The 15296-nt window shown below is 59.5% G+C and overlaps 1 protein-coding gene across 1 annotated transcript; it reads left to right on the top strand.

Moving 5' to 3' along the window:
* Positions 1-8644: 8644 nt before the first annotated feature.
* On the top strand, positions 8645-13025 carry NFKBID (NFKB inhibitor delta). Its single transcript, XM_050929871.1, is given in 12 exon segments — positions 8645-8675; positions 8678-8799; positions 9080-9113; positions 9395-9666; positions 10064-10287; positions 10729-10834; positions 11101-11247; positions 11475-11526; positions 11709-11854; positions 12201-12311; positions 12540-12704; positions 12957-13025. Coding segments are annotated over 12 exon segments (1479 nt in total).
* Positions 13026-15296: the final 2271 nt, after the last annotated feature.

Here is a 15296-nt window from a genome sequence, read left to right as displayed (position 1 = left end):
TGAGGGGAGCAAACCGGACATTTTTTCATAATGATTAAAAAATATTAAATTTCAGCCAAGTCTACATTATTTGAACAGGTGTTTTTTGGCCTGATATCAGGTTGACTTGCAATGTCATTTGGCCATTTGATGGCTCTGTGCGCTGGACAGGGATACTGGTGCCTGGTCAACAAAGTGGACCCAGCTGGAGCATGAGCTGGGAGCTTCTTTAATTGAGGTTGGTCTTGGAGAAGGATGGTGCTGGAGTGGCATGGGGTAGGGGTTCAACCATGGTGCATGGGGGGCTCTAAGCCATTCCCTGGCTATGTAATGCATAACGTGGAGTCAAATGCACCCACTGCTTACACACAACAGTGATGGTGAGTGGCAGGGAGGTGAATTTCCCTGGGGTGCTGTGCACCTCACACTGATACTCTTCCCAATCAGCCACCCGGACATGTAGGAAAGCCAGCTCTGGCTGTGTCCACCCCAGCTACTCACCATCCTTGTACCATAGGCTCACCATCCTCTGCCATAGACACTGGTGTCCAGCTGGCACATCAGGGACAGGTGTTCTCCCATGCTGCAATAAGGGCCTGAGTTTGCCGCCACATGCACCATGGGGGGAGGAGGGGCTTGTGGAGGAAGCCGAACGAGATATTAGCTAATGGTGCCCCTGCAGGGTGGCAGCTGGGGGGCTTAGGCACAGCATGGCATGGGGCAGAGGGGCTCCATGGCTCCATCCCCAATGCTCTAGCCCCATCCCATTTGTGAACCTGGTTCACCCCCATGGCTGTGGCCCTGCCCCCAACTGGAATGTCAGTGACAGAAAGGACCCCCAATCTGTGCTCTCCTGCTCCGCACCCATGGCTGTGGTCCCACCCCCAACTGGAATGTGGTGAGAGAAGGCCCCCTTCCATCTATGCTCCTTGGCCCCACCCCAGGGCTGTGGCCCTGCACTGGTACTTGCTATTCACCAAGGATGGCCACATAGGTTGTAGGGGATATGGCCAGGTAGCTGTGCCTGGTCCCAGAGACCCACTCTATGCAGGTGTAATTGCCTCCGTGACACAAGATTGCCCCCTGCTCAATCTGGACAGGGGGCGCCTGGGCAGGTCCTTGTAGTTGTGAACCCAGAAGTAGAACAGGTCCAGCGACCCGCTGTTCCCATGCATCTCAGTGTGAACAAGTCACCCTCCCTGATCAGGCCCGGGCTGTCTGCATCCACCAGGACCTTCAGGCAGAGGGCTGAAAAGGCCATTGGAGATGGGTCAGAAGCAGCTCCCCATTGAGGGAAAGACCCCGTGCCCCATTCCCTGCCCCCCTGAGCCAGCCAGTCCCTCGCCCTGGGGTTAGATGGGAGCTGGAGCTGGCTAGAGGGGAAAGGCCCCATGTCCCATTCCCCACCCACTGTGCCAGCCAAAGTCCTGCCCTTAGGATTAGAGCCAGTGCCTGCTAGAGGGATGTGACGTTATTGACTTGAACTGTAACCGTATAGATCATTGTTGCAACCAAGGTCCTATAGTGGCCCCAAATCTTGTACAAAGGAGATCAAGTGAGGTGTCCACAAAAAGGTTATAATTTGCTGATTATGATTATGCTGTATCGTTGTTGTAGTTGAAATTATGAATATTGGCTCTGTACTTGTAGCTCAAAGTGTTTGATCCTAAGTAGGATTAGTGAAGCATTTGGTCAGCTTCTTGAGAAAGGAATTTGTAGATTAAGTGCCCAGTCAAGAAACATGTAACTGACAATGGACCTGGGGAGACTCCAGACACTTAACTTACAATGGACCTTGGGAGACTCCAATCCACAACTGAGAAGTCTTCCTGGGGAACGTTCAAGGTAGCTTATGAGCAATGGCTGCCGCCTGCAGACTGAGTCATGCATGGACATGTGAATCCAAACCCCATCTTGCTGCTTTGATTTTCCACAGTAAGAACAAAGGGGTGTCCTTCCACATAGCAGAGCATATAAAAGGCCCACGGAGTCGGCACCTTCCTCCCGCTTGCCTCCTCACCTGATTATCGTACACTGATCGGGATGTGGGACAAAGGGTTCAATATCGGGATAATCTTGATATTATCAGGACATCTGGTCACCCTACACATATCTATCCCCCCCCACCCACCCCCATTATCCATCCCCATCCACCGCCTATCTATCTCATCCCACCCTCCCCCCATTATCTGTCCCCATCCACCCCCATTATCCGTCCCCATCCACCACCCACTGCCTATCTATCCATCCCCACCCACCCCCCATTATCTATCCCCATCCACCCCCATTATCCATCCCCATCCACCACCCACTGCCTATCTATCCATCCCCACACACCCCCCATTATCCGTCCCCATCCACCACCCACTGCCTATCTATCCATCCCCACCCACCCCCCATTATCTGTCGCCATCCACCACCCACTGCCTATCTATCCATCCCCACCCACCCCCCATTATCTATCCCCATCCACCCCCATTATCCGTCCCCATCCACCACCCACTGCCTATCTATCCATCCCCACCCACCCCCCATTATCTGTCGCCATCCACCACCCACTGCCTATCTATCCATCCCCACCCACCCCCCATTATCTATCCCCATCCACCCCACTGCCTATCTATCCCTCCCCACCCACCCCCATTATCCATTCCCATCCACTGCCTATCTATCTCGTCCCACCCTCCCCCCATTATCCGTCCCCATCCACCCCCATTATCCGTCCCCATCCACCACCCACTGCCTATCTATCCATCCCCACCCACCCCCCATTATCTATCCCCATCCACCCCCATTATCCATCCCCATCCACCACCCACTGCCTATCTATCCATCCCCACCCACCCCCCATTATCTGTCCCCATCCACCACCCACTGCCTATCTATCCATCCCCACCCACCCCCCATTATCTATCCCCATCCACCCCCATTATCCGTCCCCATCCACCACCCACTGCCTATCTATCCATCCCCACCCACCCCCCATTATCTGTCGCCATCCACCACCCACTGCCTATCTATCCATCCCCACCCACCCCCCATTATCTATCCCCATCCACCCCACTGCCTATCTATCCCTCCCCACCCACCCCCATTATCCATTCCCATCCACTGCCTATCTATCTCGTCCCACCCTCCCCCCATTATCCGTCCCCATCCACCCCCATTATCCGTCCCCATCCACCACCCACTGCCTATCTATCCATGCCCACCCACCCCCCATTATCTGTCCCCATCCACCCCCCACTGCCTATCCATCCCCACCCACCCCCCATTATCTATCCCCATCCACCCCCACTGCCTATCTATCCCTCCCCACCCACCCCCATTATCTGTCCCCATCCACCCCCCCACTGCCTATCTATCCCTCCCCACCCACCCCCATTATCCATCCCCATCCACTGCCTATCTCTTCCCACCCTCCCCCAATTATCCATCCCCATCCACCACCCACTGCCTATCTATCCCTCCCCACCCACCCGCCATTATCTGTCCCCATCCACCCCCCACTGCCTATCTATCCATCCCCACCCACCCCCCATTATCCATCCCCATCCACCCCCCCTTATCCTTCCCTATCCACCCCCACTGCCTATCTTTCCCTCCCCACCCACCCCCATTATCTGTCCCATCCACCCCCCACTGCGTATCTATCCCTCCCCACCCACCCCCATTATCCTTCCCCATCCACCCCCACTGCATATCTATCCCTCCCCACCCACCCCCATTATCTGTCCCCATCCACCCCCCACTGCCTATCTATCCCTCCCCACCCACCCACCCCCCATTATCCATCCCCATCCACCCCTCACTGCCTATCTATCCCACCCCCCCATTATCTATCCTCATCCACTGCCTATCTGTCCCTCCCCACCCTCCCCCAGTGCTTATCTATCCATCCCAATCCACCCTCCATTATCCATCCCCATTCACCCCCACCGCCTACCTCTCCATCCACATCCACTCCCGTTATCCATCCCCATCCACTCCCCACTATCCATCCCCATTATCCATTCACATACACCCTATTATCCATCCCCATCCACCCCCACCACCTAGCTCTCCATCCTCATCCACCCCCACTACTCATCTATCCCTCCCCATCCACATGCACTGCCCATCTCTCCATCCCCATCCACACCCATTATCCATCATCATCAACCCCCTCATCTATCCATCAGCACCCACTACCCACTGTCTCTCCCCACACATCCCCCACTATCTAGCCATCTATCGAGTGGGCGTCTTCCCTAGGCAGGGTGACCTGCTCTGAGTCACACAGGTGCCGTGTTTATGCTCCTACAACTAATGACTCTTCACTTCCCCTTGTGTGTTGGGAACTAAAATTATCGCTGCTATAAAAGCCTGGCGAGGCAGGGCGGAGCCGCTCTGGGTCTCTGAGCTCGCAGCACTGCGGTCTGTCTCTAGTAGCACAGTTGTTAACAGAACCCAGGCGATCTGCTCCAATCCACCAGACCCCCCTGCTGCTATGGCTGGGGATAGAACCCGGGAGTCCTGGCTCCCCCTCCCTCCCGGAGCTGGAGGCAGTGGACAGACAGATACAGAGCCCCTGCCTGGGGCCGGGAGAGGGGCGTGGAGTGGGGGAAATACCCCAATGATTCGTCTGTCGCAGATTCCCCAGTGATGTGGTGAGTCACCACTGATGACTCAGTACCTGGGGACCCTGCCCCATCCACGACTCTGCCCCACTGATTCCCCTGCCCGCCCTCACCCTACGGGCAATAGCTTCATTGCCGCTGCGAGGAGCATTTCCACCTGCCACCACAGGGTGGTGCTGCTCTGCAAACCTGAGACCTTGGGATGGCTAGATAGCTAGGCAGGGTGTATGGGGATAGATAGATAATAGTGTCCCACAGAAATAGCCTGTTAATTAGAGCAGACAGATGGAGAGGGAAATGTTCACATAAGGAGTCTCTAGCTATCTCTATCCTTACTCCTGGGGTCTAACCTCAGCTCTTGAGGGGAGTGGGGTCTAGTGGTTAGACCGAGTAGTGGAGCCAGCAATGGGGCAAATGAAGGCTGTAGGGACAGGAATGAAAGACTCCCCTCCTCAAAAGCCAGGACAGCTCAAGATACAGGGAAGAGCTGGCACCCCCTAGAGGAGAAAGGCCCTTGCCCCATTCCACGCCCCCCAGCCAGCCAGTCAGTCCCCTGCCCTGGGGCTGGATGGGAGCCAGCGCCCCCTAGAGGGGAGAGGCCCCCAGGCTCGTTCCCAGCTCCCTCCCCTTTAAATTGCTTTTTCTGTCTCTTCTCTTACTACTCACTAGTTGCCATGGGAACCAGCTGTGTCGCACCTGGAGGCGGTCTCTGATGGGCTGTCCAGGCCGGTAGCCTCATAAGGAACCTGTGGTTACACGTGGGTGTCGTGTATTTAAAGGCCCCCCCGGAAAGGCCACCAAGCAGCAGCGCCTGGGCGCTGGACCGTGGCTTAGGGAACACCCCAGGGCTGGGGGGAATCTCCCGCCCCCGCTGTGACATATTGAGCCCCCAGAGCAGTGCGCCCGTCCGGTGTCACTTCTGCAAACGTGGTCATTGGGAACTCTGATGTCATGCCTGGGGAACCCCTCCTCCCAGAGCTGGAGAGAGAACCCAGGAGTCCTGGCTCCCAGCCCCTCCCCCTTCTAACCACTAGTCCCCACTCCCCTCCCAGGACTGGGCGTAGAACCCAAAGCCCTAGCTCCAAGCCCCCTCCTGCTGTAACCATTGGCCCCCAGAGCCAGGAAGAGAACCCAGGAATCCTGGGTCCCAGCCACTGTGCTCTAAGCGCTAGACCCTAGTCCCCACCCAGAGCTGGGGAGAGAACCCAGGAGTCTTGACTCCCAGCCCCCCTGCGCTAAACCACTAGCGCCCCCCCCCCCCCCCGAACCCGGAGTCCGGGCTCTCAGTGAGCTGGGGACAATCAGAAAGCGATTTCGTTTTAGCCCCGCCCTGCTGAGGGGGTGGGGAAAATGTCACTAGCCGGCCTCAGAAAGCAGGTGTTTCCACTTCAAGGGGCGGAGCAGTGCTTGCCCCCTATAAGCCGGGACACACGGCAGCTGGGCTTACTAGGGCAGTGAGCTCGCGGGGAACAGCGGCTGGGGGGCATGCGCTCTCAGAAAGGTGAGTGGGGTGCACTGGCCCTTTAAGAGAGGGATGTGGTTGCTTTCGAGGAGACACATTGCTGCTTCTTTGCTCCCTTTATAAGCTGCTGAATAAAAGCAGGGTGCTGTACCTTTAAGGAGTGGTGTTTGTATGGGACCAGTCCGTATACAGATTTGCTTAGCTGTCCCATGAGATATACAGCTATTATAGACCGGTCTGTATTGGCCTAGTATCTCTGTGCCTGAAATACAGCTATCCTAGAATGGGCTGTATTGTGCGGGGGGTGCTGTACTGGACCGGTATCGCTGTGTCTGGGCTGCAGCTATCATTGACTGAGTTGTATTGTGTAGAGGGGCTGTGTATGGACCAATATCGCTGTGCCTGGGACATTGCTATCATAGACTGGAGTGTATTGTGCAGGAAGGGCTCTATATTGGACGGGTATTGCTGGGCCTGAGACACAGCTATCAGAGACGGGTGTAGGGGCCTTCTGTATTGGAACAGTCCCTATACAGAACAGGGTATCTGACACCTGAGTTACAGCCCTATAGACAAGTCTGCAGTGAGTGAGGGAGGGGAAACCTATATTAGACTGGTCTCCGTGAAGACCATCAGGGCTATAATACGTGGGATGGGAGGAGTTCCCAGGGCTGTATGGTCTCTATATACTAGTGCTGTAATAAGAACTGGCTATGGACCAGTTGTTACTGGCAGCTGGTGCCTAGAGTGCAGTGATATGCAACGGGGGTTGGGGGGTTAGGTGGTTAAGGGCTGCCTGGACCTCCTGGGTTCTGTCCCCACCTCTGGGAGGGGAGTGGGGGCTAGTGGGTGGAGGGATAAAGGGATCTCCTCTGGGGCACGGGGGCGGGGTGATGGTCTGGGCTGTCCCCTCCGTCCTATGGCCCTGACAGTCCCAGGGCATTGGTGCGTGGAGCGGAATCCCCGAGCAGTAGCTCTGCGTCACCGGGAAACCCCTGCTAGGGCAGAGCCCTGACGTTAAGGAGGAAACAGCCTCTCCAGTGGGCAGCCAATGACAGGCCTCGAGCCGAGGAGGAGTGGAGGGTCTGGGGAACCCTCAATCCTTCCCAGACCCCGCTGAGGGTCTGCCGGAGCGGGGGGGGATGGACCGTCCCTGCGCGACCCCTGGGCTTGGTAGAGGAATCCTGTCCCAGGAACCCTGACTCTCAGCCCCGCTCTAACCACTCCCCCTCCCAGCCCTGGCCCAGAGTCAGGGATAGGACCCAGGAGTCCTGACTTCCCCGCGTTACCCTCCCACACCCGTTTCCAGGACACACTGTCTCATTGCCCAGTGGGTCGGTGTCATCGGGGTGCGAATGTCTCAAATTCAGTCTCGGTTTGAATGTGGGGGCGAGGGAAGCGGAAATGAAATCCACGGGGGGGAGGCGAGCTAGGACGGTGCTGGGGGGGGGCATTCTGGGAGGAGGAGGAGGCGGCTGGGCTGAGGTGGGGGAGGGCAGAACTGACCACGGATTGGATGAGAAGTGGGGAGGGGGCAGGGAAAGGGGGCACATGGTCAGGGCAGCCGGGGGGTGAGGCCCCCCGAGAAGAGGAGCATAGGGAGCTCTGACTGGTCAGATGGGGACCACCCCCGACGCAGGAGTGGGTCGGGAGCTGCTCTTGGGTAGCAGATGGGGGGGTCATGGGGCTGGGAGCACTAGGATCTTGTGAGGGGGCTGCCTCCTGGCCCCCCTCAGGAATGGGCACTCGGATTCTCCCCCACCAGAGACTGACTCTTCCCCCTTCCCCCCAATCCTGGGTGCGTCAGCCCCAGCTCCGGGAGACATGATCCAGTGGCTGGAGGAGGGAGGGCCTGGGAGCCAGGACGCCTGGGTTCTGAGGGGAGTGGGGTCTATAGCTGGAGGGGGCTGGGAGCCAGGACGCCTGGGTTCTGAGGGGAGTGGGGTCTATAGCTGGAGGGGGCTGGGAGCCAGGACGCCTGGGTTCTGAGGGGAGTGGGGTCTATAGCTGGAGGGGGCTGGGAGCCAGGACGCCTGGGTTCTCACCCTATACCTGGAGCTGGGCACAGAGCCTGGGCGTCCTGGCTTCCAGCCCCCCCGCCCCCACCTGTCGCTGGGGCCCACGTCACTTCCCCGGCGGGCGGCGTGGGGGCTGCGTGAGCTGTTGCTTTCCAGCATGGAAGGAACACGCTGCCGGGTGGCAGGGGCAGCCCTGCCGGGGGCACGGGGCGGGCGGCAGCCGCAGCAGCAGCGGCCTCTGTCTCTCCGTGTCTCAGACGGTCCATGACACGTTTTCCTCCTGGGGCGGCTTGGAAAGGAAAAATCCGCTGTGTAGGCACCGGCCTGGGTGGAAACGATTGCTCCATGGGTGTGGGGAGGGGCGGTCGTAGAGCGCCGAGACATCCCGTTAGTGTCCTACCTACCACTAGACCCCAAAGCTGGGGAGAGACCCTAGGTGTCCTGGCTCCCTGCCTCTAACCCACTAGCCTCCCCCTCCCTTCCCAGAGCCAGAGAGAGAACCCAGGAGTCCTGGCTCCCACCCCAACTCTAACCGCTAGACCCCACTCCCCTGTCACAGCTGGGGGATGGAACCCAGGAGTCCTGGGCTGAGTGCTTGGTTCCCTTCCCCTCACCAGGCGGTAGAGGAGACAGAAACACGGTCCCACCCCAGACAGTGAAGAAGCTTCTGGAGCAGAAGAGACGGCAGCAGACGGCGCTGGGGTATGTGGCCAGCTCTCAGGTGAGCCCCTCTGCCCTGCCCCCCAATTTCCCTGGGTGTCGTGATGACAGCTGAGACCTCTCTAGCCCCAGACCTCAGGCGTGACTCCTGGTGTGTGGGCCAAATCCCTTTGTGTCAGTGCCATTCCGCCTCCCAAGGCGCATGCTCCCTTACTTCCTGGCCACTCACAAGTGTTATGTGCAGTTGTTACCTGGCTGCTCTACCCCAGAGGTGGCTGCATCTCAGCATCAGGTGAGCTGCCCTGTGGCTACTCAGCAATTTCTGTTTTTTCTTTCTCTAGATCCCAACAGATGCCATTGACCCTTCCCAGACGGGTGAGTCAAACATGGACCCCACATTGTAGTTTTCCCCCAACCCTAGATACCCTTCGATTTTTTCCCCTGGGGTCCCCACTCCCTGCTTGTGGTATGACAACCCGAGTGTCCCAGACCCTCTGATCCCTCAGGAGTGCCATCCCCTCCCTCTGGGATCCCCATGCAGTCTCCTAGTCCCCCCCCCAGGACACATCCCCTCCCAGCTCTGGGACCCCCCTGCTCAGTCCTCCCCCCGCCCCCATGCTTTGCACCCACCATCCATGTCTCTCTCTCCCATCCAGATGAGTGCCTGGAGCCCATGGGGCTGGTAAGGGGATCTGGGGGGGAATCTGCCTCTGGCCCCCCCATGGCTCCCTACCCACCCTGGCAGGTCGATCCCTCATGCCATGCGGCCTTCCCTGACTGCCACTATCACTGCTCGGCCACGGCCAGCAGCTACCAGCCCCCAGGACCCACGTACGATGCAACAGACTCCTACGCCCCCGTGGGAACCGGGGCGTTTGGAGCAGGGGATCCCTACAGCACCATGATGGCAGCCACGGGGGACTTGGAGGTGAGATGAGGGGACTGTGGGTCAGGAGTGAGGGGCACTGGCAGAGCTGTGGGGTTGGGCTAACAGCAGGGGGCTTGGAGGGAGGGGCACTGGCAGAGCTGTGGGGCTGAGCTAGCAGAGGGTGGTGGGTCAGGAGTGAGGGGCACCGGCAGAGCTGTGGGGCTGGGCTAGCAGAGGGTGGTGGGTCAGGAGTGAGGGGCACTGGCAGAGCTGTGGGGCTGGGCTAGCAGCGGCAGTGGGTTGGGAGGGAAGGGCACCAGCAGAGCTGTGGGGCTGGGCTAACAGAGGGTGATGGGTCAGGAATGAGGGGCACTGGCAGAGCTGTGGGGCTGGGTTAGCAGAGGGCGGTGGGTTGGAAGTGAGGGCTATAACCCCCCCTGCTCTCTCCCCTCATCAGGTCCCTGTGTCAGCCCCCTCACTGGGCCTGTTCCCAACTTCGCAGGCATCTGCTGCCCCCTGGATGCAGCCTGCCCGGAGCACCCCCTATGCTGATCCCCTAGAGCTGGGTAGCTTCGGGGACCCTGTTGGGGTGCTGGATCCCGGGGAGCTGGCTAGGGCCCGAGCCGAGATCCAGAGCATGGACCCGGCGCGGCTGCTGCATCAGGATGAAGATGGGGACACGTGAGTGTCTGGGGGGGGCGGATCCCAAAACTCACTCTGCCCCCTACTCCTGGGAGTGGAGGAAAGGGGCCATCTGGGTTGCGGGGACTGAGCTGCTGGGTCCCAGAGAGGGTAATGGATAGAGCTGGCAGGGGGGAAATGGGACTGGGTGGGGGGGCACATAGTGGTGAGGGGATGGGACAGTCTGTCTGGAGGTGTGGGGGTATGTGGTAATGTTAGTGGAAGCTTGGGGTGGGGGGAATGGGCAGTGCAAGCAGAGGGGAGGGTGGCACGGAGGGGATGGGGGAACTCCTAGGGTTTAGGGAGGGGCAGAGAGCAGGTGGCACTAGGGGTGCAGGAGGCAGGTTGGGGGAGCTGCAAGGGTGGGTGGCACTGGATGGGGGGAGCTGTAGGGGTTTTGGGGTGCAAGGGGACACTGACATCTCCCCCCCCCCATGGCAGGATCCTACACCTGCTGGCTGCCCGGGGGCTGCGTCACTTTGCCCAGGCGGCTGCTGAGGCCTTCAAGGAGTGCGGGCGGCTGGAGATCAAGGAGCACAAGGGCAAGGTGAGCTGGGGAGTTCTGGGGGTGGATGGGCAGGAGAATGGAGCTGCTGTGGGTGGACGGTAAGGGTCATGCAGATGAGTTGGCCAACAGTGCCGATGGGCCCAAGGGTCACTGGGTAGTGAGGGCACTGATAGGAGCCAAGGGTCACACCAAGGTAGGGGTCAAGGGTCACTGGGTGGTCGGGATAAAGGCATTACTGGGGGCTAAGGGTCATGCCCTGGGCCCCTCTGCTGCTCTCTAACGCTGGGGTTTCCCGGCCTCCCCAGACCCCGCTGCTGGTGGCTGCCACGGCCAACCAGGCCGAGCTGGTGCGGGACCTGCTGGCGCTGGGAGCCGATGCCAATGCCGCTGACCACAAGGGCCAGACTCTGCTGCACCTGGCAGCCACCTACGGGTTCCCCAACGTCCTCATGGTGAGTGTGTAGCTGAGAAGGAGCCCAGATGTCTGGGATCACAGGCAACCAGCCCTCACTTCCCAGAGCTGGGGATCCAACCCAGAAGTCCTGGCTCCCAGTCCCTTCCCCCACCCCCCTCTAACCACTAGACCCCACTCCTTCTACCCAAATACAATGTCTGAAACCAGTGTCGATTTACTCCCCTCTCCCCCCCGATTTAATTTAACCTGGTTTCTCTCCCCCAGGCTGTGGTGGCATCTGGGGTCCCTGTCAATGTGGAGGCCAGGAACTTTGACGGTAGGATGCATCCAGCTGTGGGGCATGAGGGAGCATGCTGGGGGTGGGGGGGTCTTCTGGCCTCTCCCAGCAGGGAGTGCTGTGGAAAGCGGGAGAGCATGCTGGGGAGAGGCCTGACCTCCCCCAGCAGGGAGTGCTGGCTGTGCAGGGGCTGCTTTTACCCCTTCTCTTGTCACCCCCAGGGCAGACCCCTCTGCACTGTGCAGTGATCTCCCACAACAAGGCCTTGCAGGCGCTGGGCGTTGGGACCCTGACCCCAGAGCGGCTGCAGGAGATGCTGGCCTGCATTCAGACCCTGCTGCACATGGGGGCAGATTACACCAGCCAGGTAGGTGACCGGAGTAGGGGAGGGAGTTCTGTGCCCGCCCCCCCAGTGTCTGTCAGCCTTGACCCATGCTTGGTGTAGGTGGGGGAGGATGGGTGGGGAATTGGCTAGGAGGCACCTGAAACATGCCCCTTCCATTCTTGCCCCCTCTTCTCCCCACTGCATTGCAGTTGACCTTGGTGATATCATGGGGACGGTGCTGGGAATTCCTCCTCCACCACCCCCACCCCGCATAGCCCCAGCTGTCCTGGCCTTCCCTCTTGGGTGTGGGGGTGGGAGGGACAGGCTGCCCAGGGATTTGAGGGGGCAGGATTTGGTCCTCACCACTCTCCCATCCCTGCCCTCCTAGGACATAAAGAGCAGCAAGACAGTTCTGCACCTGGCTGTGCAGGATGGGAACCTGCCGCTGGTTCAGTTCTTCCTGCAGCTGCCCGGGCCCCGACAATTCATCAACATGAAGGTGAGAGGGTGGTGTCCCCTTGCTTGGGGGGGGGGGGGGAGGGGAGGATTGGATGGGGGAGAAGCCATTCTGCAGGGGGATGGGGTGGGATGTGATGGGGGCTGTTTGGGTGGGGGAATCTGGGCTGCAGGGGGTGGGGTGCGCTCAGCCAGGCCTGCAGGGGAGGGGGAGCCTTCCTGATGGGGGGGACAGGGGCTGTGTGTGATCATCTGTCCCTCCACCCCCCAGGCCCACGGGAACACAGCTCTGCACATGGCTGCAGCCCTGCCGAGCCCCCCTTGCCAGGAAAGCCTTGTGCGGCTGCTACTGAGCCGGGGGGCTGACCCCAGTGCCCGCAACCTGGAGAATGAGCAGCCGGCCCATCTGCTGCCCCCTGGGCCCGGGGGAGACCAGGTGAGACCCCCCAGGAGCTCCACCATCCCTCTGATACCCCCACCCCACCTCCAGAGACCTGGAGTGAGGCCTCCCTAGCCTTTGTGACCCACTGAGGCCCCCTAGCCCTGGTGGACCCCAAAACTCTCCCCCACAGCCCTGGGGCCTGGCCTCAACAGAAGCAGGTGCACCCCAGCCTGCAGAGGGGGCACAGTGTGTGGCTGGGGTTTCTCCAGCATCCCCCTAACTCAACCTCTCCCCTTCTTCCCCCAGCTGCGCCTCTTGTTGAAGAGCCGGCGCCCGCTCCCTGGCACTGCCCGCCGTCCCACCCAGCCCCCCTAGATCCATGGCTGCCAAAGGAAGGGGGCAGTGGGGGACTCATCTGGTACCGCTCAGTGAAGTGGGGTGGGGGAGAGGATTTGGCATTTCTTGGGAAAGTTGTCTGTAATATTTTCTGTATTTAACTAACTTATTGTGTGGGGGCCGCCCGGACACCTGGGTTTTCCAAGTCCCCTGCTCCCTTGTTGCTTGGACCCCCCTGGCTCCCACAGTAGCAGGTAGCATGGCCCCTCAGATGCCTGGGTCTGCTGCTGTCTGCCATGTGCGGCTGCACCCCTTGGGGGGCCGAGCTCTTTGCCTTCCCTCTCTTGGGGCTGGGTGTGTGACTGCCCCCCTATTGGACAGAGCAGGTGAGACTCTGCCCAAACCCCCTCCCCCGGTGAGGCTGCATGCACTCATGCCAATGCAGCGGGTGGTAGCTGAGGGGCAGGCCAAGGGCAGCCCCGTCTCTAAACCCCCTAGACCTAACTCCCCAGCCAGAGCTGGGGATAGAACCCAGACATCCTGCTTGCAGCAGCCTCCTTCCCACTCACCTACCCCCATGGGGAGGGAGGTTGGTTTGCCCCATTAACCTTTCCTCTGCTGAGCATTGACTCAGCCCAAATCTCTCTTGTCTGGGGGCAGCCCCACACCTCATCTTGTCTCCCCCCTGGCCCCATATTGCTGGGATTGGGGCGGGGGGGCAGTAGAGGGTCCTGTGTTAATTTCTATGAAATCATGTCTTGGTTGGGAATTGAACCCAGGTGTCCAGCCCCACCAAGGGGGGGAGGAGCTACCCCCCCTTCAGTCTTATCATTTCTGTGAAATGATCTTTTATCAACCACAGTGGTTCACGTAGAGGGGAGGAAGAGTGAGGCAGAGTGTGGAGTGGACCTATGTGTCCAACTGCCCTTTGACCTACACCCTCCACATTAACACAGCGCTGTGTCCCCAAACAGCCTTGAGTGACTGACTGTGATAAGGGCAATGGCACAGCAGTGCCCTCTTCAGGCAGTAAGCAGAACTGCTGCCTGTTTCATAGTCCCTGTACTACCAAGGGCTGTTGTCCTTGGGAGGCAGTAGGCCGGGGTCCAGCGTTGCTATTATTACCCCCCGCGCCTGCACACACACAGGGGGTCCCAAGTTTGTTCCCTTGTTGGAACATGAGACATTTCATTCAGAAATAAGGTTTAGTGCTTCTCGCCTTTTCAAACTTCCCGCACAGCATCTGTGTTACTGGAGACCTGTAGGCCAGATACCCTGGTTCAACTTATAGCTGGGCCTAGTAGCCCTGCCCCAGTGGTGGCTGCATCTCAGCACTGGGGAAACTGTTATATGCAGCTGTTCCCTAGCTGCCCCACCCCAGAGGTGGCTGCATCTCAGTGCATGTCCCCTGAGCTCTGACTATACAAGTGAGGAGGGGCAGACTGTAAGCTCCTTCGGGGGCAGGACTGTATTTTTTGTTCTGTGTTTAAACAGCCCTTGGCACTGTGTGGGCCGGGCCTATGGCTAGAGCTCCTGCCAGCTGCCATGATGAAACTAAGACAACTGCTAGTCCAGACCTGGGAGGAATCAATGCCCGCCCCCCCCCCCCCCACTCCCCAGTGACAGCCAGGGCTGTTCTGGCTCAGGCCAGCATAATACTGGGGCTACTGTGTCAGGCTGGGGCATAGAGGCCAGCCCTGCCTGCTGGGGGAGGGTGCCCCCCACACTGCCCCCTGCAGCCAGGCTGGGGCATAGAGGCCAGCCCTGCCTGTTGGGGGAGGGTACCCCCCTATCCAAGACCCCTTTTCACCTGTCTGGGGATAAACAGTAGAGTTGCTCCTCTTAACGCAGCAGTGTCCCTCCCCATGGTGACTCCTGTTCCCAGTGCCCCTAGTAGCCCCCAGCAACAACTGCACGGCGGCAGAGATTCTGGCCCCACTCCTGGGGTTAGGGAGCAAACCGGTCTAGGGGGGTTACATCTCCCCCAAACCAGCCTGAGGGTGCACCTGGGCAGATGCCTGTTGCTTTGTAGTAGGTGTTTGGGGGGGAGGGGTGGCAGAGTGGGGTGTTGGCACCAGGGGTTCCTGGCCCCCAAAGAGGACTCCCAGACACCCCCAAATAATAAATGGCTATTGACATCCTGCTACCTGGCTTGCAGTCACTGAGAAGGGTAGTCGCTGAGTTGGGCTGAGAGGACAGATGGATAATTCCCCTCGCTGAGCCCCTCTCCCTGTTCCCCATTGTCCCTCATACAACAGTGGCCAGGTCCAGGCACCATGGGGTTCAGGTGGTTTATTCTATGGTCAGACA

This window comes from Gopherus flavomarginatus, chromosome 20 (assembly GCF_025201925.1).
Source record: "Gopherus flavomarginatus isolate rGopFla2 chromosome 20, rGopFla2.mat.asm, whole genome shotgun sequence".
Taxonomy (NCBI): Eukaryota; Metazoa; Chordata; order Testudines; family Testudinidae; genus Gopherus; species Gopherus flavomarginatus.
The sequence above is the reverse complement of the archived record's forward strand: the minus strand, read 5'-3'. Positions and strand labels throughout refer to the sequence as shown.